The following is a 24,998-nucleotide window of genomic DNA, read 5'->3' as shown; positions in this document are numbered from 1 at the left end:
GGCGAGAGGCGGTTTACGCCCTGAACTGGTCGCCAGGCAATCACAGGGCACATAGAAACAAACAACCATTCGCACACACATTCACACCTACGGGCAATTTAGAGTCTTTAATCAACCTGCCATGCATGTTTTGGGGATGTGGGAGGAAACCGGAGTACCCGGAGAAAACCCACACAGGCACGGGGAGAACATGCAAACTCCACACAGGCGAGACCGGATTTTAACCCGGGTCCTCAGAACTGTGAGGCAGATGTGCTAACAGCCATGCAAGTCCTCAATTCATTTCTTTATTTGGTCTTTGAGAAAAGCATTCCTCAACATTTTCATGTTTGAATTATTTTAGAGTAAGAGAGTGCTCAAAATATTGCTAATATATTTGGATGAAGAATCATTTGATACTGTTTGTTTACTGTTCTTCCATCATTCATCTTCAATACCGATAACTGAAAAAGACAGTCACGTCACGTCTCGCTCTGTTTTCCTCACCATCTTTTTCTCGCTCTCTTCCCACCGTAACTCTCTATTGGACCAAATTACATCCATTTATTTTAGGCCGGTAGAGGTAAATTAACCTACACTGAATAATTCTTTGAATGAGTTCTCTTCTACCCTGCCCACGTTGTAATGGAATTAACAAAGATAAGACTCTCAAGTAAGTCAACGTGATGTGAACATGAACCCGAACAGACATCCTCACTATGACAATTTAATTGAGCGATTAGTCTACTTCTCAGTGGCTTCAAGTAGCGGACGTGTTGAGTATATGGAGATGTTCGGCTTGGCTTTCAATTAGCATAAACAATTTTCTATTAGGAGACAACACAGTTTTTATAGGATCTTTTAAGATAAATGCAGTGGAATCAGGTTCTTTTCAGGTTTTGAAAAGTATTTAGCAGACGAATTGTTCAAGACCCTTCAGTGCAAACAGACTCATGCTCATGCTTTCCACACGAAAGATTTACTTGGTTCTGATGAGAAATCTGATCAACAACCTTTTGGCTTTCAAATGTACTTTTTTCCATTAAATTAGAAACTGAATATGTTACATTTATAGGGAATGTAGGTCTTAATGGTCCATATTTCATTAACAAGTTGATTTTATGTATTCTTTCCTCAAGAAAATGAAACTGACAGTCATCTCCAATAATTTCAGTCCATTTTGGAGCAATTGGTGAATACCTAATTTATAACACCCCTGTTTCATTGCCAAAATATTTTCAGAGGTGTAAGTGGGCATAAATAGAGAGAGACATAAATGTTATTGATGATTTATCGCAGTTTTGGGACATTACGCTGACGTAAAGCTTTTGGCCACGAGATGCCTTGTCACTCACTCAAGCCAAGCAATCATATATCATTGCGCTTCCTCTCTCACATGAACAACAGCTAAAGCACCCCAAAATTATATTAAATTGGCAATTTAATATGCTGGAAAATGGCCAATTTCTTACGCGATCATTGATTAAAATGGTGCGAACACTTCCCAGTGACCATTCGTCCATATCAAGTCTGCAAGCCGTGCCCGTCAAAGTTGGTGTCTGTCACACAATGACACTATGCACCCTATAAAATGACTGTCATCCATCAGAAATCTTTTCAAACATTCATTCATTCATCTTCGGTTCCGCTTATCCTCACTAGGGCCGCGGGTGTACTGGAGCCTATTCCAGCAATCTTTGGGCGAGAGGCGGGGTACACCCTGAACTGGTTGCCAGCCAATCGCAGGGCACATAGAAAACAACCAACCATTCGTGCACACATTCACACCTAAGGGCAATTTAGAGTCCTCAATCAACCTAGCATGCATGTTTTTGGGATGTGGGAGGAAACCGGATGCCTGGAGAAACCCTACGCAGGCACGGGGAGAACATGCAAACTTCACACATGCGGGGCCGGGATTTGAACCGCGGTCCTCAGAACTATGAGGCAGATGTGCTAACCAGTCGTGCACCGTGCCGTCTTTTCAAACATCTTAGAGTGTGATGCAATCAATACAACATTGAGCCGATGAAACCCGTTCATATACAGTACTTCTACATCTCCAATATCAAATAAAAAGTATATTTAGATTCAAAGACTGTTGCAATAGCTTTCTTTGATGCTTGATTACAATTCTTCTTCTGTAAAATACAACTGTTGAATAAAACGATCAAAACTCACTCAGCTTCACAGGTATCTTTGTGATATTCTTCTCATAGAGACAATTCTCAGAACTTATTGGACACAGGTTTACTTCTGCCCAGGAGCATCACACTCCGTTAATTTGCGAGGCCTCTTGGAGGTAACTTGAACAGGGTAGATCTGTGCCTTGCCACAATTCTGTCTCTGAGCTCTTCAGGCAGTTCCTTTGACCTCATGATTCTCATTTGCTCTGACATCCACTGTGGGCTGTAAGGTCTTATATAGACAGGTGTGTGGCTTTCCTAATCAAGCCCAATCAGTATAATCAAACACAGCTGGGCTCCAATGAAGGCGTAGAACCATCTCAAGGATGATCAGAAGAAATGGACATCACCCGAGCTAAATATATGAGTATCACAGCAAAGGGTCTGAATACTTATGGCTGTGTGATATTTCAGTTTTTCTTTTATAATACATCTGCAAAAATTTCAACAATTCCATTTTTTCTGTCAGTATGGGCTGCTGTGTGAACGTTGAGGAAAATAATGAACTTAAATGATTTTAGCAAATGGCTGCAATATAACAAAGAGTGAAACATTTAAGTGGGTCTGAAAACTTTCCGTACCCACAGTGGTTATTGGTGGGTACGGAAAGTACCCACCAATTTCTATGTGCCCTGCCAATCGCAGGGCACATATCCGGCGGAAACCCACGCAGGCACGGGGAAAACATGCAAACTCCACACAGGCGAGACCGGATTCATCAGGACTGTGAGGCAGATGTGCTAACCATTTTTCACCGTGCCGCTCCTGCCAGAAATGAAATTTAGAAAATTTAGCAAAGTCTGAACTCTGCCCTCAAACGAGCTAACAACTTTAAAATCTCAAAATTTTGCTTTGTTTTTCGACTCTCATTTTTTTTTTTCACCTGAGCTGGGTGTAGTCTCTCACTGTATAGCAATTCTCTCTCGCACTCTCATCTGTCCCTCAACAATTCAGCTCCCAGTCAAATACTTTAAATAGCCATCTCTATAACAACTGGATCGTTTACGACCGACATATGACAATTTGGAATAAATATGCCTCTAAGGTAGGACAAAACCTCATAATTATAAACTGTCATTATACAATACCAATACATAACACGAACATCTGTGACCTCAGCATACCTTGTGAGAACATCAGTTTTATATTTTTTGCTTTCTCTTTGACTTTTTGTGCCTTTGAATGAATGAATATAATCCAGAAATTAGTTAATTAAGCTCACATTCAAAGCAGTAAGATTCCAACACCATCATACGCATTGTCACGCTATAAAAATTAAGTGAGTGTTTTATTGTTTTTATATTTTACCATTAATGGTAATTAACTTTCACCTTCTTATCCCAGAAGGGAAATTCAATTTTCAGTCTTCTATGTATAGTTTTATATTACATGTGTAACAGCACACACACAGGCAATGTGTGTGTGCGTCACCGATGTCAACGGTCACCTTTGCTGACCCAGACACTGCAACACAAAGAAAAACAATTTGAAACACAGGGCCATGACAGTATCCCCCCCCTCAAAGGACACCCCCTGGCGGACCACCTGGCTTCTGCGGGTGGAAAGAGTGGAAGGCCCGGAGCAGGGACGGATCTAGGATCCAAGAGTGAGGAACCCAGGAAAGCTCCTCAGGGCCGTAACCCTCCCAGTCAACCAAATACTGCACACCTCTGCCCCTTCTTCTGGAATCCAATATTTCACCCACCTTGTACACTGGCTCGCCATCAACCACCCGCGGAGGAGGAGGAGGCACCGCTGGAGGACACAAAAGGCTGGAGGAAACCGGTTTGAGCAAAGAGACATGGAATACAGGGTGAACTTTCATGGCGGGAGGGAGCCGAAGTTTAACTGCCACCGGGTTAACAACAGAGTCAATTTTGAAAGGAACAATATACCGAGGACCCAGTTTTTTAGAACTCCCGGTCAAATGCAAATCTCGTGTGGACAAAAAGACCTTCTCATCAGGACAGTAGGGAGGAGCTGAGATCCAATGACGATCAGCTAACTGCCGGTTGCGAGCTTCAGTACGGGACAAGGCTGCCTTTGCATCATGCCACACCCGATGAGCCCTTCGGAGATGGACCTGTACAGACGGGACGACCACCTCCCTCTCCTGAGAAGGGAACAACGGTGGCTGATAACCGTATGCAGTCATGAACGGCGACCGTCCAGTGGCAGAGCAAACGAGGGTGTTATGCGCATAGTCCACCCAAGGCAGGTGAGAAGATCACGAGGAGGGGTGCTGATGGCAAATACAGCGAAGAGCAGCCTCCACATCTTGATTCGCCCTCTCAGCCTGGCCGTTGGTCTGCGGGTGGAAACCGGACGAATGACTGGAGGAAGCCCCCAGCGCTTTGCAGAACAACCTCCAGACCCGAGAGATGAACTGCGACCACCCTGTCAGACACCAGATCAGCAGGAATACCATGAACTCGGAAGACAGGGTCGACAAGTAGATTAGCAGTCTCAAAGGAGGACGGCGGCTTCAGCAGCGCAACGAAATGGGCCATCTTGGAGAATCTGTTGATAACACTCAGGATGACCGAGTTCCCTCCGGACAGCAGAAGGCCCGTGATGAAGTCCAAGGTGACGTGGGACCAGGGGCGGGAAGGAATGGGCAGTGGACAAAGAAGACCAGCTGGAGGACGATGGGACATCTTGCTACGGGCACACACTGAGCATGCCGAAACATATTCCTTAACATCTCTGCGTAGTCCCTCCCACCAGAACCGTGGAGAAATGTCCGACGGACCCCAGGATGGCAAGCGATTTTAGAAGTGTGTCCCCACCGCAACACCTCTGGACGTAAAACAACAGGAACAAACAACTTGCCATCAGAAACACCTGACGCCTGGAGGTCCCTCCCTGCCTCCACCACCTTCTTCTCAACCTCCCACTGAAGCGCTCCCACCACCCGGGTCCCAGGTAGAATGGTCTCCACAACAGGCTGAACAGCAGACAGGCCATGCAGCCTAAACAAGGCGTCAGGTTTGCCGTTCTTCAACCCAGGGCGAATCGAAACGGGTAAGGAACAGGGCCCAACGTGCTTGACGGGTTGAGTCTCTTAGCAGTCCGGAGTTAAGTAACTTGAAAAGGTTCCCTAGTACCCTCCAGCCAGTGCCTCCACTCCTGCAGCACCAGGACAATGGCCAGCAGCTCTCTATTTCCCACTCCATAATTGGCCTCTGCTAGGCTCAGGCGCCTAGAGAAGAAGGCGCAGGGGTGCAGCCTCTGGTCGACTGGGGACCTCTGGGACAGGACCGCCCCCACACCTGAATCAGATGTGTCCACCTCGACAACAAAAGGAAGGTCAGGATTAGTATGATTTAACACAGGAGCCTTCACAAACAATTGTTTAATATGATCAAAAGTCGCATCTGCCTTAGGGGTCCATACAAATGGTATTTTATTGGAAGTAAGTCTAGTCAGAGGTCCCACTTTAAGGCTGTAATCACGTATAAAGCGCCTATAAAAATTAGCAAAACCCCAAAACCTCTGCAACTGCTTCCTAGACGTTGGAGTTGGCCAATCAACCACAGCCTGGATCTTGGCTGGATCGGCCCGAAGCTGGCCCTTCTCCACGATGAATCCCAAAAACTGTACTGACTCCACATGGAACTCACAGTTCTCAGCCTTGATGTAAAGACGGTTTTCCATCAAGCGCTGCAACACCATGCGGACATGTTGGCGATGTTCACGTAGATCACGGGAAAAGATTAAGATGTCGTCCAAGTACACAAAACAGAATACATTTATCATTTATCATGTCCCGGAGCACATCATTAATAAGACACTGAAACACAGCGGGTGCATTTGTGAGTCCAAAAGGCATGACCAAATACTCAAAATGACCTAATGGAGTATTGAACACAGTCTTCCACTCATCCTCACCCGGTGAGGATGAAGGAGGGAGATGAAATTAGATCTGCATTGCGCAGATCTAATTTTGTGAACACCTTTGCAGATTGCAAAGGGGCAAACGCTGAGTCCAACAGTGGGAGAGGATACTTATTCTTTATTGTGATGTCGTTGAGACCCCGGAAATCGACAGTGTCGCAGGGTCTCGTCCTTCTCGTCAACCCGGCAGCTAGCGAAGTCGAAATATAATTCTTTAATGCCTCTTGCTCTGGCTTGGAAATCTGATACAGCCTCGCACATGGTAGTACCTCGGGAATCAACTCTATGGAACAGTCATATGGACGATGCAAAGACTGGGCGCAATCCTTACTGAACACTAGTTGCAAATCATGGTACTCAGCCGGTACATTAGCAAATCGATGTGCTCGTCTTGAACACGGGGAGTAGTAATCAACATGGCAGACTGCAGACAATGAGAATGACAAAATAGGCTCCAATTCACAATCTGCAGTTGATCCCAATTAATATCTGGATTATGAAGTTTTAACCACGTTAATCCCAGCACAACTGGAGCAGATTGACAGGGCATTACAAAAAATCGCCGCGATTCGATGTGGTTACCCGAAAGCTTTAAACACAGTGGAGCCGTAATATGTGTTGTAACCGCCAGGAGACGCCCATCCAAATCAAGTAATTTTCTAGGTTTGCTAAATCTGTACAGTGGACAATTTAGAGTCTCTATCACACAGGAGTCCACAAAACATTCATCAGCTCTGGAGTCAATTAACGCGGAAACCTTCACACTGCCGCCAAATCCCGATACTTGGCCCGGCAGTTGAAGTCTCTTGTTGGTCGATCCAATTCTCAATTCACTGGGTACCATGTCTTCATCAAAATACTCACAAGCTGAGACGTTCTTTCCGGAGGCAGAAGGTCACCACCACCTGGCCGCTCTGCTTGGAACGTGTAGCGTCACTTCCCCGTAAAGTTCTCGCCATGCAGATGGATACCTTGTGTCCTGGTCGGCCGCAGTACAGACACGCCCCTGCTCTCATGCGACTCCGACGTTCCGTCTCCGTCAGTCGCCCCCCGCCGAGTTGCATCAGCTCCTCCACGGCCAGGCCCGGCTCACTCGTCGACGCCAAGGTGGATGAGGGAACACAGGCGGCGTCTCCCTTGGCGGGCGAAGAATGTCCCAGGGAAGGGGACCCAAAAAAAATGCGCCGTTCAGCCGCCCGCTCGCGCTGCAGTTCCCTCAGTCGATTATCCAGTCTAATGGCTAGTCCGATCAACTCCTCCAAATTAGTGGTCTCGTCCCGGGCCGCCAACTCATCTTTGATGGCAGGATAGAGTCCCAGACGAAAAATGCCGCTCAACGCAACTTCGTCCAATCCATTCTTTGCTGCCAGGATGCGGAACAGTATTCGGCTACTGACAAGTCCCCCTGGGAATGGTCCAACAACCGGCTACCGGCCTCCTTGCCCTTGACTGGGTGATAAAAACTCTCCTCAGTTCAGATTCGAATGCCAGGAAGGAGGAACGTAACGCTGGGTTGGCGCTGCTGACCGCCATCGCCCATGATGCCGCCTGACCCGTAAGTAGACTCATTATAAAAGCAAGCTTCGTCTTATCCTGGGCATACGTGACCGGTTGTTGGTCAAATACTAGGGTACATTAATAAATAAATTGACCGCAGCCCCCGAGCTCCCCAGCATAACAAGGTGGATTTGGGAGACAAGCTTCCCTGGCGGATGGCACCGCGGCCACCGTGTTGGTGGCGGGTGCTTCTGCCAGAACCGGAGGTGATCTAAGTGCACACACCTGATCAACCCGAGAACTCAGCGTACTGAGATGGGTCGTTAACGCAGTAATTGCCTCCCTGAGCTCGTGTACGATGTCTCGTGTCTCCCTACCAAATGTCCCTGACTTGCCAACGCGTGGCGAAAAGAGTCTGAGTCTGTGGGATCCATTTTGGTCAGAATATTCTGTCATGGACGGCAATGCCGTAAGGGCAGATCCCAGAAAGAGACATTAGGTAAGAGGTCAGAAAAATCTTAATTCAATGACAGAGCATGTGATGGCGAGACATACAAAGCTAAAGGGACTCACAACCAGAGAGAATTAAAAAAACAGTTAACGCAGGGAGACACGACAAAAGGTCCGTGTGGAATAATCGTAGGGAACCTAAATTTGGACAGCGGTCAGAACGGCGGGAAACACAGGGCAAAACAAGTGAATATTCCGATGCCCACACACTGTCACGGTGCCCCCTAAAAAGGCTGTTGATTACAATGCATGACAGGTGCCCACCTTCACTCACCCAGACACTGCAAGACAAAGAAAAACAATTTGAAACACAGGGCCATTGCACATTGGAGAGATGCCAGAGTGAAGTGTTCTCACAAGAGTGCTCTATCTTTAGTTACAACAGTCGAATCGCCCTCTTTGCGTAGATGGCGCATCTGCGGCTTGGAGTAACCTGACTTTCGTGCAAGCGCAAGGCTTTTTGCGTGTGTTGGCCGAATTGGCAGACCGGTGTGAACCAAGCATGACATACAGACACAGCAAGGGTGTGTCTTTGGAGATACGCTTTGAGTACGCCCTGACGGAACAAGATGCCAACATTAACTCCCACAACTGTTAAACTCTGTATTCCTCCCTGCTGCCCCGCTGAGCCAGACGGTCTTTAGAAACCTGGTTTATGTCACCCGGACCTAATTAACGGCTCCCCTAGAAATCTGGGTTTCCGCTCATCAAAGCCCCATATGGTGTGCAGAACTAAGATGCTGACCAAAAAGTAAGCCAACCCGCTTTTCAAAGCAACGCAAAATAAAGTTCAAAGAAACCTTTGCTCCTTTGAAATGCATGCAAGGCGCTGCCAAGCGCTCGATCTGGGACAATTGATGGAACACAAGCGACACCTGTTGGTGGTGGAGAGTTACTGCAAGCCGGGAGCTGTGCCACAGATTTCACCAAATTTATCTGTCTCCACGCACAGCTTGGGCTCTGGTACCAGTCCTCTTGAGAGGGGTTGGACTCTCTTCCACTCTGGAGTTACCCACGGTGAGAGGCGCCGAGCAGGTGTGGGTATACTTATTGCTCTCCGGCTCGGCGCCTGTGCATTGGGGTTCACCCCAGCGGACAAGAGGGTAGCCTCCCTCCACCTTTGGGTAGGGGGACGGGTCCTGACTATTGTTTGTACCTATGCACCAAACAGCAGTTCATAGTACCTACCCTTTTTGGAGTCCTTGGAGGGGGGTGCTGGAGATAGCTCCCACTGGGGACTCCATCGTTCTGCTGGGGGACTTCAATGCTCACGTGGGCAATGACAGTGAGACCTGGTAGGGCGTGATTGGGAGGAACGGCCCCCCCTGATCAGAACCTGAGCGGTGTTCTGTTATTGGACTTCTGTGCTTATCACGAATTGTCCATAACGAACACCATGTTCAAGCATAAGGGTGTCCACACGCACTTGGCACCAGGACACCCTAGGTCGCAGTTCGATGATCGACTTTGTGGTCGTGTCATCGGACTTGTGGCTGCATGCCTTGGACACTCGGATGAAGAGAGGGGCGGAGCTGTCAACTGATCACAACCTGGTGGTGAGTTGGCTCTGATGGTGGGGGAAGATGCCGGTCTGACGTGGCAGGCCCAAACATATTGTGATGGTCTGCTGGGAACGTCTGGCAGAATCCCCTGTCAGAAGGAATTTCAACTCCCACCTCCGACAGAACTTTGCTCATGTTCCGTGGAAAGCGGGAACATCGAGTCCGAGTGGACCATGTTCAGCGCCTCCATTGCTGAGGCGGCCGAGCTGTGGCCGTAAGGTGGTCGGTGCCTGTCGTGGCGGCAATCCCCGAACCCATTTGTGGACACCAACGGTGAGGGATGCCGTCAAGCTGAAGAAGGAGTCCTATCAGGCCTTTTTGGCCTGTGGTACTCTTGAGGCAGCAGATGGGTACCGGCTGGCTAAGCGGAATGTAGCTTTGGTGGTCGCTGAAGCAAAAACCCGGGCATGGGAGGAGTTCAGTGAGGCCATGGAGAAAGACTTCCGGACGGATACGAGGAAATTCTGGTCCACCATCCGGCGTCTCAGGAGGGGGAAGCAGTGCACTATCAACACTGTGTATAGTGGGGGGGGCGCTGCTGACCTCGACTCGGGACATTGTGAGCCGATGGGGAGAATACTTGGAAGACCTCCTCAATTCCATTGACACGCCTTCCCATGAGGGAGCAGAGTCTGGGTTGTGAGCGGGCTCTCCTATCTCTGGGGTTGAGGTCACTGAGGTGGTTACAAAGCTCCTCGGTGGCAAGGCCCCGGGGGCTGATGAGATTCGCCTGGAGTTCCTCAAGGCTCTGGATGTTGTCGGGCTGTCCTGATTAACACGCCTCTACAACATCGCGTGGACATTGGGGACAGTGCCTCTGGATTGGTAGACTGGGGTGGTGGTCCCCCTCTTTTTAAGAATTGTTGTTTCTCCGGCCTCCCAAAGACACTGGCGCACAGCCAGGGAGCCCCGCCTCTCACCACGAGAGTGGCGGAGACGCACTCAACCTTCCTCGACGAGCGCAGACGGCAGAACCATTCCACACTTTTGTGTGTGTGGGGCAGCTTATGGGTCAAAGATCCGTCCGGAAGGAATTGCGGTGCAATTTCCCTCTGAGCCCGTGACGAACACTGTCACCAAGGCGCTTCAGCTACCCTACCCCTGCTGTTTCTTTGTTTTTCCCTTTTTTCTCCTTTTTCTTCAAATACACCTGTTCGGCAGCCGGCCCATCCATCTGGAAGACCGACCAGCTTGTCTAAATTATTTTCTACACAACATGAGTACCACGTGTGGTACAAATTGGTGCATAATTGGATTATAATAAGACTCAAAGAAGTTTGCAGCTCTCGCATTGTCATGCTCATTCTCCCCTCACATCACAAGTTCAGTCATTCACCCTACATTTTGTTCTTTACGTATGTGTGCTTGTAATCTTTGTAGTCGAGTCCCTCTCCCTTCCTCCGACCTGCTTTACAAGTGTTTCCGTGTATCGTGTTTTTTTCCCCTGCTTTGTTTCCCTGTAGTTTTACACACAGCAAATCAGTTTCTTCTTGAGGAAAATTTGGTTATCTGCCCTGTCAGTGCACGACTATTGCGCTGCATTTAAAGGGATTGACAGGTTCCACTTTGATTGGTCTTATTGAAGATAAGACCTCCCTCTTCTAGATCCGCCGGGCCTGAGTGTTTAGAAAAGCGCTCACTAGGGTCGCAGGTGTGCTGGAGCCTATCCCAGCTATCATCAGGCAGGAGGCGGGGTACACCCTGAACTGGTCGCCAACCAATTGCAGGGCACATTTAAACAAATTGCCATTCGCACTCGCATTCACACCAACGGGGAATTTAGAGTCTTCATTTAACCTACTGTAACGGACATGCCATCAACCAAATGACAGTTCCAAGAGAAACCTGGGCTTCCAGTCATCAAGAACCACACCCCCCTGGTGCGCAGCACCAAGATACTGACCAAATGTTTGGAAAATCCACTGGTCAAACCATGCCAACATACATTTCAAAGGACCATTTGCGCTAATCTTAGTTCATCCTACTGATTTTAAACCACAAAATAACCCTAAAATGAAAATTAATACTCAGCGGCACGGTCTGCCTTCCGTTTGGTCTCTCGGCCAGCCCCCCTCTCTCCAGTGCATAAAAGGCTGAAGCCCCTTTGTTCTGGGCTCGCTCTCGTTTTCTTACCTTTCCAAAGATACTGGCTCAGCCAGGGAGCCCCACCTCTCACCATGAGGTGGCGGAGACGCACCGACACCTTCCCCGCCGCGCTTAAAAACCTGCACTGCAGGAGCACCGTGCCAGCGCCCCAAACTACACTTTTGTTTGCGGGGGGAGCTTACAGACAGAGATCCGTCGGGAAGGAAACGTGCAGCGCATGTTTGCTCGGAGCGCGTCTATCCCAGCTATCATCGGGCAGGAGGCGGGGTACACCCTGATCTGTTTGCCAGCCAATCCCAGGGCACATACAAACAAACAACCATGCGCACTCACATTCACACCGACGGGCAATTTAGAGTTGTCAATTAACCTACCACGCATGTTTTTGGGATGTGGGGGGAAACCGGAGTGCCCGGAGAAAACCCTCGCAGGCACGGGGAGAACATGCAAACTCCACACAGGCGGGGCCGGGGATTCAACCACGGTCCCCAGAACTGTGAGGCAGATGCTCTAACCAGTCGTCCACCGTCCGGCAATTTTCCTAGAATTTACGAATATAAAAAGAGACGTGGTACCCCTTTACGAGACAGAAATAGTTTGATTGTAACGTTAAATGTAAAAATCAAGTTAAAGCGAAAGCAGCGCAGGCGTCTTTGGTGTATTCTTTTCCGAAATTAATTACGTTCTTATCCAAAACCAATATAAGCTACACTACCATGCATGTTTTTGGGATGTGGGAGGAAACTGGAGTACCCGGATAAAACCAACACGGGGAGAGCGTGTAATGTAATTCTCTGGCAAGAGTACACGAGTGGTCATTCCTGTCCATACAGTCTCTTTTTAAGCTCTAACCAAGAGTGCCGCTGAGGGTGTCAGCATAATGTGTGTCCTTTTTACATTGTGACTGTTTGAATGCACTAAATGCTATATTTCATGTGAGCTAGAGGGAATTGGATAAATTCGTATCATACTGTATTTGCTTTGCAACTAAATGCTAGGGGAGGGCTAGTATTATATATATATATATGTCTATACAGTTTGTCTTTGTATTTTTCACTATAAGTAACTTCTTCATGTTCTACACATTAGCCAACTAACTTTTCATGAAGACTTTGAAACAGTCCCCCTTTTTTATGCCATCCTAGGTGCCAGGATGAATGTCCAGTTGGAATGTATGGACCGCAGTGTGCTCACAAATGTGACTGCCAGAATGGGGCTAAGTGCTACCACATCAACGGGGCCTGTCTTTGCAATGAGGGCTTCAAAGGTCCAAGCTGCCAGGACCGCTTCTGTCCAGCTGGAGTATATGGACCCCTCTGTGACAAGGACTGCCCCTGCAAAATCGCAAACACACTCAGGTGATCAAAAGGTTTAAGCAGCCCAATATACAGTATCCTGTACCTGTGTTTATAGAGGCTTTAAAATGCAGAGGGAGTTTGTTCCAGCCATTTAAAAAAGAAAATCTGAATTATAAAGGCAGCCCAGAATGTTGTGATTAAATCTTGTATTCTGTGAATAGCAAGTCAGCTTAATTCAACAGTCTGCAGATAATCGGAAAGACATTATGACAAGAAAAAAAGGAAAGGAACGGTGACAATGCATCTGTGGAACTTTTTGCATCAATAATGCTGTATCAGGAATAATTTGTTCAAGGACACTTTGACAGTGCTGATGGGAATTGAGAGCCAAACATTCTACCAGCTGACTTGTGTTGAAATGCCAAATGACTCCATGTCGTGTCCTGAACCTTCACCCAAACCAGTCCGCTCCATTTCATGAGGTCTACAGCTTTAAGACCTGTGACCGCATCTCATCAGTAACACGGATTCTAACTTTTTGATTGCCTGTAAATATCTGGGCTGTTTTTTTCCCCCATGCTCATGTCTCTCTTGTTGATATGTTACAACAAGAAACGTGCAACAAAAATATATCTCACCAAGATCTAAGTGTTGATTATTATTCTGGCTCTTATTTTGTTGTTAAATGTCTTCAATTTATAATGTATATTTATTCCTCTTCTTCTGATGTGCTTTCTTTCAGCTGTCACCCTTTGTCAGGAGATTGCACCTGTGCAGCAGGATGGATAGGACTATTCTGCAACGAGATCTGTCCAGCAGGTTACTACGGTGAAGGCTGCAAAGAAGTGTGTGCCTGTGCTAATGGAGCCGACTGTGACGGCGTCACTGGAGTGTGCATCTGTGCGCCAGGATATATAGTAAGTGTAGAAGTCTAGACATGCTCCAGATTCTACAAGTTTGAAAAATACATTCATAAGGAGTTGCCTATATTTTATCACTTTTTACTATTATTTTATTATCTTGAATGCCTATACAGTACCGGTCAAAGGTTTGGACACATCCTATCATGCAATATCATGAGAAGAAGAAGCCTAGTTAAACCAATTACAATTTTATCAATGTGCTCAACCAACTACAGTACTCTCTATTAGTGTCTGATGTGCTTGTTTCACTTCTACTTTACATACAGGCAACAAATATTCTTCTCAATTGTCTCAACTAGCAGCAACAATAACAAACATTCATCTATCCTTCAATTTTCTATACAGCTTGTTCTCAGTAGGGTGACGGGTGAGCTGGAGCCTATTCCAGGTGACTTTGTAGACCCTTGACTCATCGCCAGCCAAACGCAGGCCACATACAGTGTAAACAAACAAACATTCACACTCACATCACACCTACAGACAATTTAGAGTCAATAAACCTAACATGCATGCTTTTAGAAGCATGCAAGGAAAACATGCAAACTCCACAGAGGAATGCCAGAGCCTGGATTCAAACCCGGCACCCCTCGACAATGAAGCAGGCATGCTAACCACTTGCCTACCTAACGTGTTGCCCTGCCCCAGAGTGAAAAGATCTTTACTTTTAATAAGTCACAAATATGGGTATGTTTACTCAATGCTAACCGAGTAAAAAAGGACATTTTATTTCTTTTTTATTTTGATTTTAACTTTTGCATGAAAATGCTGCAATATATTGCAAATCATTATAGAATATGTAAATCCCAGGCTAGTGTTCTAGGGCAAGGGTGCTTGTTTTTGTTGTGATTTATAGTATGTGCACAGACTTGTCCACCATTTTCACAGACAATCATTTTTATTATACCAGGATATTTGTGTTTTCAGGCTCCAAAACACTGTAAGCGAATGGCCAATATGACACTGACTTACTCTTTCCTTTTACAACAACAACAACATGAGAATATAGCCTAATGAATCTTTTTTGCACCACGTCCCTCGAGGTGATCTGTGTTGGGAGCATGCTACACTCGGATCATGGAACTGCAGTGTGAGCTGCTTTTTTCGTACTCAGCAGGCAAACAACCAGTGGACTCCACTCGGTTCGCTTCTTGTCAGCTATTTTTAGGTGCAACTATGAAGGAAAGTGCCCACTTTTGTTGTGTGCTATCTTTTTTTTAATTTTATTTTTTTTACATTTCCAGCCATGTATACACAGATGTGACAATGTTGTGGCGTTGATGAATTTGACCAGCAATGGTTTTTCTTTACCCATGTGGGATCGGCTAATCATGCTTGGAACTGGTTTTGCCAATGGAAAGAGTGAGTGTTTGGGCTAAGGAGAGTAGACTTGACCTGAGGTCAGAGTAGTTCTACTGCTACATTAGTTTACTTGAGGTAGATGTAGAACATGCTGGCCAGATGAGTCATAATACCTGGCTAGGGCACATGTTTGGGTCTTTTTTGTTTTTTTTTTCTGTCTTTTTTTGTAATACTAATAATAATAACAACGGCAGCACGGTGGACGACTGGTTAGCACATCTGCCTCATAGTTCTGAGGACCCGGATTCAAATCCAGCCTCCCCTGCGTGGAGTTTGCATGTTCTCCTCATGCCTGCGTGTGTTTTCCCTTGGTACTCTGGTTTCTTCCCGCATCCCAAAAACATGGATGGTAGGTTAAGTGAAAACTCTAAATAGCCTGTAGGTGTGAATGTGAGTGCGAATGTTTTTTTTGTTTATGCACTATGTGTCCTGCGATTGGCTGGTGACCTGTTCAGGGTGTACCCCGCCTCTCGCCCAGAGTCAGCTGGGATAGGCTCCAGCACCCCCGCGACCGAAGTTAGGATAAGCGGTATAAAAAATGGATGAATGATAATAATAATAATAATAATACATTTATTTTATCAGCACGGTAGACAAATGGTTCGGACATCTGCCTCACAGTTCTGGGGACCGGGATTCAAATCCCGGCCCCGCCTGAGGACTCTAAATTGCCCGGAGGTGTGAATGTGAGTGCGAATGGTTGCTTGTTTCTATGTGCCCTGCGATTGGCTGGCGACCGGTTCAAGGTGTACCCCGCCTCCCGCCCGAAGATAGCTGGTATAGGCTCCAGCAACCCGCGACCCTAGTGAGGATAAGCGGGAAAGAAAATGGATGGATGGATTCATTTTATCAGAATCAGAATCATCTTTATTTTGCCAAGTATGTCCAAAAAAAACACAACGAATTTGTCTCCGGTAGTTGGAGCCCCTCTAGTATGACAACAGACAGTCAATTGACAGAGAATACTTTTGAGACATAAAGACATTGAGAAAAACAGTCACTGAGCAATAAAAGGTTGCTAGTAATCTGGTAATGCCGGTACATTTAAAAAAAAAAAAATTGACAATAGTGCAAGAAGGTGCATAGTCCTCTAGCAATTAGAATAGTTTGAATGACTAATATAGCAATAGTCCAGTGCAATGACCATTGTGCAAGGGGCGCCGAGACTTCAAGGAATGTATGCAGTTTAAAGTGACTAGTAGTGCGATAATCTGGGACAATGTCGATTGTGCAAATGTTGCAGATACTCCTCAGTCAGTGTGCAAGTGGTGCAGAAGCTACTCTGGCATGAGTGGCCAGTATTGGCCAACAACAACAGATATGCAAATAGTGCAGCGTGGCGAGACTACTACAGTGAGTGCACGAGTAATATATAATTGGCCCGACAGAAATGTGACAACAAATTCAAGACAAAGAATTGGCGACATGTTGCAATGGAATTGTAAATTAGCTGTTTAAGAAGTTGATGGCAATAGGGAAGAAGCTGTTGGAATGTCTCCTAGTTTTAGTTTGCATTGCTTGGTAGCGCCTACCTGAGGGAAGGAGCTGGAAGAGCTGGTGACCAGGATGTGGAGGGTCCAAGAGGATTTTGCCCGCTCTTGTCTTAGTTCTAGCACCGTGCAAGTCCTCAAGGGTGTGTAGGGGGACACCTGCTGTGTCCTGCCCGTCAGAAAGCTGTAAATCCACTGTCAGATGGCAGGCGAGACGGTGAGCTGGAGAAGGTTGGAGAAGAGGAGGTGGATGATGGTGTTGAACGCAGAGCTGAGGTCCACGAACAGGATCCTCACGTAGGTCCCTGCGCTATCGAGGTGTACTAGGATGAAGTGCAGACCCATGTTGACTGCATCATCCGCATACCTGTTCGCTCGGTAGGAAAACTGCAGGGGGTCCAGCAGGGGACCTGTGACGCTCTTGAGGTGGTCCAGCACCAGGCGTTCAAAGGACTTCATGACCACAGATGCCAAGGCGACAGGCCTGTAGTCATTCAGATTAGATTGCAGCAGTTTTCTTGGGGACTGGGATGATGGTGCAGCGTTTGAAACAGGATGGTACTTTGCACAGTTCCAGAGATCTAGTGAAGATCTGTGTGAAGACTGGAGCGAGCTGGTCCGCACAGACTTTGAAGCAGGATGGGGACACAAGGTCTGGGCCTGCCGCTTTGTTAATCTTTTGTTGTTTGAAGATGTGTCTCACATCCTGTTCGTGGATGGTCAACGCAGAAGTCAGAGGTGTGATTGTGGTCGGTGGTGCAGCTGGGTGGGTGTGGGGTGTGAAAGTGTCCTTTTCAAATCTGCAGTAGAAGGTGTTCAAGTCGTTGGCTATTGTTCTCAGCTTGGGGAGATCGTCGCTTGTAATTGGTCAGCGATTGCAATGTATCCCATAATGATTTAGATTCGTTAGCGCTAAACTGTATTTCTACCTTTACTGCATTCCTCTTTGCAATGTTAATTTCTTTAGTCAGCTGGTTTCTAGTGCGATTATACAGGACCCTGTCACCGCTACGATATGCGTCCTCCTTAGCTTGGCGAAGTTGCTTAAGTTTGGCAGTGAACAACGGCTTGTTGTTATTGAATTTGCGAAATGACTTTGTTGGTACACACACATCTTCACATATAGGATGTGACAGCGTCCGTCTATTCCTCCAGGCTGTCAGCTGAATTTTCAAAGTCTGTGCAGTCTAAACAGCTTTGAAGTTCTATCTTTGCTTCATTGGTCCACCTTTTCACTGTTTTCGCTGTAGGCTTCGCGCATTTAAGTTTTTGCTTGTATGTTGTTATTAAGTGAATTTAGCAGTGATCAGACGAGCCCAGGGCTGCACGAGGTATGGCACGATATGTGTTATTTATAGTAGTATAGCCGTGGTCTAAAATGTTGTTTTCCCTGGTACGACAGTCGATGTGCTGCTTGTATTTAGGGAGTTCGTGGTTGAGTTTAGCTTTGTTAAAGTCTCCGAGAATAATGAGGGGTGAGTCCGGGTGTTTTTTTTTTTTTTTCAATTTCGTTTACTTGTTCAGCGAGCGTTAGTAGTGCGGCATTCGTGTTAGCTTGAGGCGGAATGTAAACACCAGCGAGTATGAAAGATGCGAACTCCCGAGGCGAGTAGAATGGCTTACAGTTCAAAAACAGCGACTAAATGCGGGCTGCAGTGTGTGCTGAGCTCCGTAATGTCTGTACATTTTTCGTTGATATAGAAATAGAGCTATAGATATAGAGTGCTTTTAAATGGTACTCAAAGATGCTTTATCGATAAAATAAAATGCTTGGTTGAAAACAGAATTAGAATAAAAATAAAATAAGACAGGAATAAAATTTGGCAGATTTACACATTAAAACCAATTCCGAAGAAGTTGGTTTTCAGTTGGGATTTGAAGATGGAGAGATCTGAACAGGTTTCGGGAGTAGAGAAGACTCTGTGCCCCGAAGTTTGATCATTGGTCCGGTGAGGTGGAGAAAGAAGGTTAACAGAGGACCGGAGACTACGGGACTGGGTGTGGTGGTGGAGGGCAATGGAAAGGTAGGAAGGGGGCTTGTTTATGAAGCGCTTTGTGAGTGAGTTGAAGGACTTTGCATTGGATCCGTTGTGGAATCGGGAGCTAGTGGTGATTCTGAAGAACAGGGGTGCTGTGGTCTCGGGAGCGGGTCTGAGTGAGCAAGCAGGGAGCTGAGTTCTGGACATACTGAAGTTTATTGAGAAGTTTGGTGGATGAGCCGAAGAGGATGCTGGTGCTGTAGTCAAGTCTTGATGAGATGAAAGCATGGTTCTGAGTTTAGCTGCAGTGAAGGAAAGTGATGGGCAGAGACGGGCAATATTCTTGCGGTGGTAGAAAACGTTTTTTGTGATGTTGTTGATGTGGGTCTCAAAGGTGAGGTTGGTGTCAAAGACTACTCCTCGGTTGTGGATGTGAGGAGAGAGGACCAGTGTGGTGTTGTCAACAGAGAGGAAGAAGTTACTGGTATGCTTGGTGAGTGTCGTGTATTCAGTTACTACTTAACAACACTTGGTGCCACTGTAGCGCGCTAATACTATATTGATGATATACTGTTATGTTGGAAGAAGAGAGAAAAGAGAAAGGCGGTTGAATAAAGTTCATGCTGGACTTAGCTTATTTCACACCGCTATTAATTTATTTCACCTTATTTCACACCGCTATTCATCTTGATATTGGAAGAGAACACCACAAATTAGTGACGAAGATGGCTAATTTTGTGACTTTCCCTGCATTGTTCCTGCCATCCACCAGACAACCTACAATTCTGTTCGAGATGTGGATGGAACTATTTGACAAATACCTGCTTGCTATTTGCGCGGAAGGGGACGACTGTCTCGACAAGAGGACACGTGCACTGCTCCTGCACTGCCTGGGCACAGAAGGTCAACGTCAATTTTAAACACTTACGAATGCCGGTACAATTTATGATTCAGCAGTGACTGCACTGCGTGCATATTTCATTCACGCAGCAAATGTTGTAGTGGAGCGACACAAGTTCAGACAAAGAGCAGAGAGACCACATGAGCAGGACACTTGCCTGAGTATGTAAATCCAAGAAACCTGCTGTTAAAGTAGGCGAAGTGGTTGTTCCTGAAATGAACACAGTGCTCATGTGTAACGGACAAGCCATTAACGATGACACCCAGCACCCCGAGTCTCGTGCTGTCTCCACTCCCCCGCCGAGGTAGACGACCACGGGGAAGCCAGATTTAACTTTGCACAGGGACGCTAAATTAATTACAGACCGTCCCAAGTAGCATCAAAGCTGAAACACAGACAACTGGTATTGCACCCGGATGCAAAATTAATTAACTTCCTCCCCAGCCAGCCTGAAGAGTTTCACCAACAAAGACTTCTCTTTCCTCCTGTGCCCAGTGACACCTGCTCCTCCGGGCTGGGACAATGGATGGAGCACTAGCGACACCCACAGGTAGTGGAAATTTACTGCAACCCCGGATTAACTAATCACAATCTTCACTGGATTTGAATGTTATTTAATATTGCAAGAACTTGACATGAACGACACCAGTGTTACCATTGGAACAGCGCCACTCGTGATTGTATGTCAATTTGAATGTCTGATGTCAATTCTGATTGTCAACTGAACCGGATGAAATGTTTCACCCCACACAACACAAATGCCACATTGCAAATATTACAGTGTTCACAACAACCACATACAATGGAAACATTCGTTACAGGGATTAAAAAGGATGTGCGGGTGACAATGCAAAGCTGGACAATGGTCTCGTGATCTTAAATCCAATAATCAATATTTTATTCAAGTGGGTTTAAACCACAAAATAATCCTAAAATGGGAAAGTAACATTCAGAAGCGGTCCAGCCTCTGAATGTTACTTTCAGTTTAGCGCTAACGACTTTTGGTCCCGGAGGTGGGAAGGGAAGGGGGGGGGGGACCACCCCCTTGGCGGCTGGCCATAAAGGCGGGTGCCCCCTTTGTTGCGCGAACTGCGCGGCGCGGCTGTGGTCTTTTCTCGTCCGACCAACTTGCCGGAGACTGGCCCAGCCAGGACGCCCCACTTCGGACCCTTCCCCACCGCAGGGGATCCTGCCAGCTCTCCGAGCTACCCTTTTTGGGTGCTTGGGCAAGCTCTGTGGGGACAGAAGCTGACAGCACACGTCCGCTCCGAATGCTGTGCTCCTTTTTTTTCCCCTTCCTCCTTTCCGCCAAATCCACCTGTTCCCCCGTGTGGACCGGTCCGGCCAAACATTTGGAAGTTCGACCAGCCTGTCTCAATGTGTTCAACACACATAAATCCAATTTACTGTCGAGTCTAGTCCGTCTATCAAAAGTACAGATTAGTGCATATTTGGGTTAAAATTAACGAGAACAGGAACCCCCAATTATATGTATTGTCACTACACGCTCATTCCACCTTCACATCACAATTCAGTCTCCTTTGCCAATGTGGGTCTGTCCTTTGTTTTGTTTTGTTTTGTTTTCCTGCATTGTTTCCCTCGTAGATTACCATGTTAGATCTCATAAAATTTTCCATAAGAATTCACTACCTGTATCAGATGTGTGTGTTTGGGTTCGAGAAAAAACCTCTGGCTATCGAGAACGCTTATCTAATTGATGTAGCAACCTTCAAATTACGAGACTGAGGAAAAAAGGTTTGTCGTCACTTTACCTAGATTTTATACACATAAAGAGTGATGTGGTGCCCCTTTACTTGATAAAATAGCCTGATTTATAACTCTGTAATTTAAAATTACGCTAAACCGGAAGGAACGCAGGCCACAGCATTGCTTGGACTGGACTTATTCAAAGCAATGAGACGGTGTATGGAAAACAACACTGTGCTCTCACATGGTGCCACCTCACCAGCAGTTACCTTAACTGCAGCTCCAGTTGTCGAGGTCACGGAGATTAGAATAAACCACACAGAGACCAAAGCTGAAACAGTGTCCTGGGAGAAAATGGGTCTTGCTAACGGTTTCATCCACCAAGTAAAAATCAGAGATGGTGACCAGCCTGTTCAACAAAAGCTGCGAAGGCTCCCGCTCTCTGTCAGAAAAGCTTTTTCCGCTGAACTGGAAAGACTGCTGGACATGGACGTCATTGAAAGGATTGATGCATCCGAGTGGGTAGCTCCCATTTTGCAGCCACAGTTTTCTAGTCTATTGATCTAGAAAATGCTTATCATGAGGTGTTGCTGGCAGAAAAGAGCTGGGACATAACTGCATTTATAACACACAAAGGACGATTCAGGTTCCGCAGAGTCTCATATGGACTGTGCTCAGCATCAAGCGGATTCTCCCCTGGTGCTGAAAGGCCTCAAAGGGGTCCAGAATTATCATGATGACGTGATTATTTATGGCAGGGACCAGAATGAATATGGTCACTATCTCCAGGCGGTGTTGACGGAAGGTGGTCTCCAGCTCAATACTGAAAAGTGGCACTTCAAAAAGAGAAGGCTGCAGTTCCTTGGACACACTGTTTCAGCCCAAGGTTCACTGTCAAATGAGGATCACCTGAGAGACATCAGAGACGCTCCAGTGCCTAGCGATGCCACCACTCCGTGCTCATTCCTAGGGCTCACAGGATGGTCTGCAAAGTTCGTACAAAACTACGCGTCTCTGGTAGAGCCCATGCAAAAATGCCTGCGTGACTGACACATTTAGGTGGACTACAGCTGCACAGTCAAAACTTGACACAGTAAGGGCTCACATTGTACACAGTCCTACATTGACAGTTTTTGAACCCAGCCTCCCGACCATCGTATCTACAGATGCTTCAGATTATGGTCTGGGGGCCATACTGACACAAATGCACCCTGACAACACAGAATGTACAGTTGCATTTGCCTCATGTTCACTTAGGCCTGCTGAATGAATTGTGGAGCGAGCATTAGCGTGCGTGTATGTGGGCAGCTGAAAAGTGGACAAATCTTTCTGTGGGGGACAAGTTTCACCCTGAGCACAGATCGTCAGGCCCTGACCACACTGCTAGTTATACAAGGACTTGGATGCACAGGAATGCGTATTGCATGGTGGTCAGCCCGACTTCTGTGTTTTACATATGATGATGTGTATCGTGCTGGTGCACAAAATCATGCTGCTGACTGTCTCTCCAGGTTGCCTCTCCCATCAGAGGAGAATGCAGAGCAGGTGATATGAGCTGGTGACTTCTGGACACAGAACTGAAAGCTATCTCAGTGAAGGACTTCACTGAGATAGCGGCTGGTTCCTGTGGCTCTAAGAAAGCAGCTTGTTGGCCTAGCACATGAAACCCACCAGGGCATCGTCCACACTTATACAGGTGGCCGAGCATGGACATATGTGTGCAGGAGAGCATCAGCGCATGTGTGACGTGCAAGGTGAATGATAAAAGTGCCAAAATACATGCTGCACCGCAAGTCCTTCTGCCCGATGGCCCATGGCAGAAGGTGGGAATTCACATCGTCGGCCTGTTTGAGTCAGCAAACTGGGACTGCCATTATGCAGTGACACTGATCGACTATTAAACAAAATGACCAGAGGTTTCTTTTATTCCTTCCATCACAACTACAGTGATCACCACAGTCCTGTCTACAGTGTTCTCCAGGTTTGGCAACCCGACAGACCTCATCAGTGATAGTGGGACGCAGTTTATCTCAAGTAAATTTGCAGAGTTCCTGGCAATGAGAGACATCAAGCACAGCAAAGTGTCTCTGTATTACCCTCAAGCTAATGGAGCTGTAGAGTGCTGGAACCACATTCTTAAAGAAACACTCCCCACAGCAGAGCAGGAGAGGAAACCATTGGAAACCCTTCTTACAGGAGTTCCTTCTCACATACAGTGCAACTCCACACTGCACCACAGGTGTGTCACCATATGAGCTCATGTTCAACAGAAAGATGCGTACAAAAGTGGACATTGGCCCAGCAAGGAAGTCCACACCGCTCCCAGAAAAGCAGCTACGCAACTGTGTCACCGCCAAAGAGAACGCAGCGAAAGCCTACATAAATGTGAAGTGCACAGGTGCTAAGGATTAAAGAGGGCAGTCTGGTCAGATTTAAAAAAATGACAATCAAAGTTCCATGCGCCTGCCAGGGTGATGCAGGAAACTGGTGCAAGTTCCTTTGTTCTAGAGGAGGGACGCACCTGGAAGGCTACTCATCTCTCTCGGTTCCAGAAAGTACAACAGACATTATCACAGGTGCTGCTGCTCCAGTCCCTGAGCCTGAGCTTGCACAACCACTTCTACTGTAGGAGTAGTCTTCAAGGATCGTTGAAGTGCTCTATTTTAAAAAGGGAATCTCTGAATCCAACTGAAGGACTTTTTAAGTGTCCCACATGGTTCAAAATCATGATCAGAGAGCCTTTTTTGGTCCACAACTTTGTGCATGTGTAGGAGGAAGCAGCGTATCATGCACTGTCTTGAATAAAGAAGGTCCCATTATCATGAATTTGAATGTAATTGGTTAATAATGAACCCAGCCATATTCCAGTTCCGCAGTTATAAGAGGGTGTGTACAAGTTATAGGCTACATACGTACACTATATCAATAGTTTATTTTGACTACAAGAGTTTTTTTTCCCAATGAGTTGTACAGGGTGGCACGGTGGTCGACTGGTTAGAGCGTCAGCCTCACAGTTCTGAGGAGCGGGGTTCAATCCCCGGTCCCGCCTGTGTGGAGTTTGCATGTTCTCCCCGTGCCTGCGTGGGTTTTCTCCGGGCACTCCAGTTTCCTCCCACATCCCAAAAAACATGCATTAATTGGGGACTCTAAATTGCACGTAGGTGTGAATGTGAGTGTGAATGGTTGTTTGTTCGTATGTGCCCTGCGATTGGCTGGCAACCAGTTCAGGGTGTACCCCGCCTCCTGCCCGATGGTAGCTGGGATAGGCTCCAACACACCCGCGACCCAAGTGAGGAGAAGCGGCTCAGAAAATGGATGAATGGATGGATTGATGGAGTTGTACAGGTTATAGGTCACATTAATGGTGGGAAACCTGGTCATGGTTGTTCCCACACAACTTTTTCCAGTATGCATGTATCCGTATGAACATAGACTGCATGACAGCACATACGTATGAGAACTTGTTGGTGAGGTAGTTTTACCTTTGTCAAAATATCTCACTATTTCTTTCCTAGATCCAAAGCAGATAAAACAGCTGAGTGTAAAATTATGGATAATTGCTGCATTTCCTTTTGAGGAGACATTCACAGGGATGTCCCATTTT

General features: G+C 46.7%; 1 protein-coding gene across 5 annotated transcripts in view; it reads left to right on the top strand.

The window, feature by feature from the left end:
• The window catches only part of LOC133395806 (multiple epidermal growth factor-like domains protein 11), a 246,997-nt gene that overhangs the window by 167,847 nt on the left and 54,152 nt on the right, over positions 1-24,998 (top strand). For all 5 annotated transcript variants that reach the window (XM_061665019.1, XM_061665028.1, XM_061665037.1 and 2 more), the window contains exons 9-10: positions 12,883-13,095; positions 13,778-13,952. In XM_061665019.1, coding sequence (XP_061521003.1) covers positions 12,883-13,095; positions 13,778-13,952 — 388 coding nt within the window. The remainder of the gene's footprint in view (positions 1-12,882; positions 13,096-13,777; positions 13,953-24,998) is intronic.

Source organism: Phycodurus eques, chromosome 2 (assembly GCF_024500275.1).
Source record: "Phycodurus eques isolate BA_2022a chromosome 2, UOR_Pequ_1.1, whole genome shotgun sequence".
NCBI classification, from domain to species: Eukaryota; Metazoa; Chordata; class Actinopteri; order Syngnathiformes; family Syngnathidae; genus Phycodurus; species Phycodurus eques.
Note: the sequence above shows the minus strand (reverse complement) of the source record. Positions and strands in the feature narration are given on the sequence as shown.